This window comes from Staurois parvus, unplaced genomic scaffold (assembly GCF_062004578.1).
Source record: "Staurois parvus isolate SC_StPar_1 unplaced genomic scaffold, SC_StPar_1.0 ptg001335l, whole genome shotgun sequence".
NCBI lineage: Eukaryota > Metazoa > Chordata > Amphibia > Anura > Ranidae > Staurois > Staurois parvus.
In genome coordinates, this window is record NW_028319131.1 from 1,012,501 (window position 1) to 1,018,063 (window position 5,563).

Sequence of the window (5,563 nt, forward strand, 5' to 3'; positions counted from 1 at the left end):
ATGATGGAAATAAAATCTAACTTTTGTTGACATATTATAAGAATGTCCAATCTGTAATTTGATGCCTTTTGGAGATTTTTCCATCTTTCCTTGGTTTCTTTATGCACATTAATACTAATTTTTAGCTGGGGTGCCCACACTTTCGATCCCCACTGTATATATATATACATACATACACACATACACACACATATATATATATATTGTGGGACCTCGCTTCAGAATGGTAGAGCTTTTCTTGTTAAAGCACACAGCAACTCGCTTCTTTCAGGGCCTTGTTGCCCAATTTTATTTAAAAGGAAAAAGTTCCAGAAACACAAAATGCTTCCCACACGGGGTATCCAACATCAAACCAATTCAGCCCTCTGGCTCTTTCAGCTATACCGCTTTATATATGTCTCCTACAGACTCCTTCCACAAGGTTGTTTTTGCACACTTCTAGCACACAGCTAGTCTGGCTTCCACCTCTCCTAGGTGAAGCCCACCTGACTCCAAGGCAGTGACCTCCCATCTGCCGGGGTGGAGCCCTGCTGACTCTTATCTGCCGGGGTGGAGCCCAGAACCCTGGTCCTGACTCTACAAAAGAGCCATGCACACACCCGTGCAATCAGTGTCCTGGCCATTCCCAAAACCTGGTCCCAGGATTGCAGATTTCATCCCTCCTAGATCGCTTTGAAATCTCCAGGCTCCAGATCCCAAAATGGACCTTACAAACAAAGGAGGAAAGTGAAAAGCCACTTTCCTCCGTATCATACACTTACCCTGGAGCCCCTCAACCTGCCTTGTTGAGAATCTTGGGTGACAGATTGCCACACTGTCAGAATATATATATATACACACATATACACGTGACTAAACCTGCACATGCCAACATGCTGCAGGAAATGTACTATGGCGGGTTGGCCAGTGGTTCCTGAGGTTCCCGTGTTGGACTGCTGAATGGTGACAACTAGGCTTGGTGATGAATTGGGCAGATGTCTAACCTCTACTGATTTACTAAACCTGGAGAGTGCAAAATCTGCTGCAACTCTGCATAGAAACCAATCAGCTTCCAGGTTTAATTGAACAAGCTGAAGTTAGAAGCTGATTGGCTACCTTGCACAACTGCACCAGATTTTGCATTCTCCAGTTTTAGTAAATCAACCCCATGTATCTAAGAAGCTCCCGTGGCTTCTCAAGTACTCCCTGTGTTTTGAGGTAATAGGTACTTGCTGCTTACAGAAGCAGTATTTTACCCCAAGTGTCTGATAGGACCTCATACAGTATGTTGACTTGAAAAAGAAAGAACCTGCCACTGATCACCTAGAACCCACCCAAGATTTGGCCTGTTGCTTTGAGTTTTTTTCTGAATCCCTGTAGATCAAAATTGCAGAATTAAGTAGTTCATTACATATCACTGTATCTTCACCTCAGGGAAAATGGTCACCTTTTTAGAATTTCCAAGAATGGCACGTTCTCCTAAAGGACAATTTATCTAATTTCCAATACACAGATCACTATAAAATGAAATGTCTGAAACAGTGTTGAATATTTATCTGTTTATGACCTACAGAACAAAACATGTCTGACTACATCATTCGTCTGTACAAGGAGTGTGACTACGATAGAGTGAGGGAGCTGTTCGCTGAGGGAACGTTGGAACATACTCGAGTGGCCTTCAAACATGGACTTTCTCTGACCAATATCCGGATATTTTTACTTGCCGTATTCCTTGTGCCCTTCTTCATCACTGGATCGCTCACCTTGTCTCTTGTAGTTCTTCTTCTGGTCTTCATTGCCATGTGGTTTGGCACTAGAGACCTCTACGATTCCTATGTTCGACATTCCCTCTCCAGTGACATGATGGACATTCAGAAATACTACCTGCAAAGAGATGGTTACTGCTTTTGGGTAGCCGAGTCCTTGGGCGAAGTTGTTGGGATGGTGGTGGCCATACCATCAGCTCACCCAGGAGGGGAGAACCATATTGAACTGAGGAGGATGTCTGTTGCTCAGAGCCATCGAGGCAAAGGAATTGCCAAAGCGCTATGTAGAACAGTCATTGATTTTGCTCGGAAGCGTGGTTGCAGCTCAGTGGTCTTGGAGACAACATTGGGCCATCAGGCCGCTCATGGGTTATATAAGAGCATGGGTTTCAAATGGCAGCATGAAACTTTTCTGAAACACCCACTGGCAAAATTTGTAGATTTTAAATTCTTATTCTATAAATATGACATACAAATGTGAAAATGTTTGAAAAGTAACTTAAAAAAGGTCAAACCCAGGAGCGTCCCTAGGGTTGGTGTCACCCTGTGCGGTAATACTTGGTGTCACCCCTCCGACGATCCCCGCAAGATGGATTAGATCTGTGGATTGAGCATAATGGATCGAAGTCCAATCCATTATGCTCCCCAATCTGCAGATCCATCTTGCGGGGATCGTCGCCTTGCAACCTATACGAGGTTAAGTGATCTTTCAACACCAGTCCGGTCTGCGGAAGCTCCAGAACTAATGTCAGATGGAGGAGGTTCCTGCCATCGCAGCCGCATTTCCTGGTTACAAACAAGTCCCGGATCTTGCACAGCCCTGCCTAGATCAGTTAACCCCATATAGGTTGCAAGCCGACAATCCCCACAAGATGGACCAGATCTGCGGATTTGGGAGCATAATGGATCGGACTCTGATCCATTATGCTCAATCCGCAGATTCGATCCATCTTGCGGGGATCGCCGGCTTGCTTTATAACTTTCCTGTTCGTGGAGCGGGTCCGGTGTCACATTGTGTGATAGCTGTCACCCAGTGCAGCACACACCCTCCACACCCACCTAGGGATGCCACCGGTCAAACCTTTGTATACGTCTTGAACAGATATTTTCTGTATGTAAAACCAGTGGCCAAAATATGTTACCGGGGACAGTATTGTTTTAGAAGGACCCTAAATCCCCTTTTCCTCCCCCATCCTGCCCCGGTCGCTTGAACCTCCTATTGGAATGACTAGAGGGAAGATGAATATTCATAATTCAGCCAAGCAGGAATCCTCATACTACGGCCAGAAGAGTACGACCCCTACATGTTTTTCCAAAGTTTATTTTTTTTATTACAATAAGTTTGTTTCAGGTAACATTGCAGCAAAAGGTGTCCCTCGCCAAGGACTTCAAGAAGTGATTTACATCATAATAGCTCGTATTTCATCTTCCAAAAAAAGTGTACATGCTTGGCTTGAAAATAAGCTGGTGTGGGTTCAAACCATTAGCACTCTTTCACATATTATGCTTTTTTTGATAAGAAAACAAAAAACATAGGATATGAAGAACATTTTTTTGAAGAAGTCCTTGATGTGTGTAGCCTCCTCTTAGTCGGGCTGCTAAAATAAATAAGAAAAATTAAATTTTTTGCTGGGTGGCAGTCCACCCAGTTTGATTTGTGTAGGTGTGCCTTTGGTTTCTCCCTAAGGTCAGAAGGCTTGTGGCCTCTAACTGTCACCAGTAGGGGCCATACTATGGCGTAGTACAAGAGCTCCTTCTTGGCTGAATTATGAATATTCATCTTCCCTCTGGTCATCCCAGTAGGAGGTTCAAGCCACCAGGGCATGATGGGGGAGAATATAAATATTTTGGAAAACCATATGTAGGGGGTCATACTCTGCTGGCCGTAGTATGAGAGCTCCTGCTTGACTGAATTATGAATATTCCTCTTCCCTCTGCTCATCCTAGTAGGAGGTTCAAGCCACCAGGGCATGATGGGGGAGAATATAAATATTTTGGAAAACCATATGTAGGGGTCGTACTCTGCTGGCCGTAGTATGAGAGCTCCTGCTTGACTGAATTATGAATATTCATCTTCCCTCTGGTCATACCAATAGGAGGTTCAAGCCACCGGGGCATGAAGGGGGAGAATATAAATATTTTGGAAAACCATGTGTAAGGGTCGTACTCTACTGGCCGTAGTACGAGAATTCCTGCTTGGCTGAATTATGAATAGTCATCTTCCCCCTGGTCATACCAATAAGAGGTTCAAGCCACCGGGGCATGATGGGGGAGAATATAAATATTTTGGAAAACCATGTGTGGGGGTCATACTCTGCTGGCTGTAGTATGAGAATTCCTACTTGGCTGAAAATAAAGACTGGTATAGGCCCATATCCAAAACTGTTATTGACCATTATGTCAAAGAATTTAGAACTCTTATAAAAGCTTATTAAAAAAATATCATTGATAAAGATATCTGGTCTTACCTTAATGCAGTATTTCTCAACTCCAGTCCTCATGGACCCCCAACAGGTCATGTTTTCAGGATTTCCATTATTTTGCACAGGTGATTTGATCAGTTTCACTGCCTTAGTAATTACCACAGCTGTTTCATCTGAGGGAAATCCTGAAAACATGACCTGGTGGGGGTCCATGAGGACTGGAGTTGAGAAACACTGCCTTAATGTTAAGGATCCTAAAATTCCCACTTTTTATGCACTTCCAAAAGTGCATAAATCTTTGGCTTCCCCCCCAGGTCATCCCATTATCTCGGGCTGGGATAGCCTTACACAAAATGCAAGTTGCTTGGTGGATAAATATTTGCACCCTCATGTCAAGTCACTTTCCTCTTATGTGAAAGATACTATAGATCTCTTGAAGATCATTGATGGTTTGCACGTACCCACAGGCATGTGGTTGGTTGCTACAGACATAGAAAGTATATAAACGCTATTCCTCATGAGAAGGGGCTTTTAGTTATAGCTGAACAATTATGCAAACGGGGGCTGGCAGCATCTGAATAGAACAAATTTGTGTTACAATTATTGAGATTAAGTCTAACACGTAACGTGTTTATGTTTAACCTCTCCCACTACCTCTAGGTGCAGGGGGTTGCGATGGGAACTCGTTGTGCCCCATCGTATGCCAACCTGTACCTGGGGTGTGGGAGAGGGACTTGTTTGCACATGAAGATCTTGACTATTACCTCCAACATGTTCTTTCCTGGTATCGCTATATCGATGACATCCTGATGCTTTGGTCGGGCACATACACTGAACTTACTAATTTTATGATCATATTGGGTTGAAATGATTGTGACGATCACAACGTCAGATCCCAGCCCTTCACACCAAACTCGTGACCGAAGGACTAGCCAATCTAAAACCGCAATGTCACGTGCATAACAATGCCACGCCCAGCTGCACCCTGCACAACGATTTTCCAACTAATGGACCACAATCGATGTATCGGCAGCCTGAGCACGATTGTTACTAGGTCAGGTTAATTATGCAATTAACACTTCACACTGCCACCACCTCCTTTTTATACAGAGAAAGAGGAAACTATCAATATCAGCAATAACACTATGATGGTTGAAATAATCGTCTGTATACCACTGTCACCGCAGGCAGGTTATACAGAGGGTTAAAACACAGTAACGCTCTTCAGTGCCAGGAATTCGTGTTTGCATTAAAGAGCTTTAGAAACAGTTCAACACTTTCAGAAAGTAAGATTTATTACTAAAAAGGTCAAAAGGGTGCAATAAAAATATTTACAGAAAGATGTAGCCAATATATACACACACACACACACACACACACACACACACACACACA

At 43.5% G+C, this 5,563-nt stretch overlaps 1 protein-coding gene across 1 annotated transcript in view; it reads left to right on the plus strand.

Moving 5' to 3' along the window:
• The window catches only part of LOC149436823 (N-acetyltransferase 8-like), a 26,284-nt gene extending 22,086 nt beyond the window's left edge, over positions 1–4,198 (plus strand). The window contains exon 2 of the mRNA XM_089661421.1: positions 1,553–4,198. Within this exon, the coding sequence (XP_089517547.1) occupies positions 1,561–2,226 (666 nt within the window). The 5' untranslated portion in view covers positions 1,553–1,560 and the 3' untranslated portion in view covers positions 2,227–4,198. The remainder of the gene's footprint in view (positions 1–1,552) is intronic.
• The last annotated feature ends 1,365 nt before the right edge of the window (positions 4,199–5,563 follow it).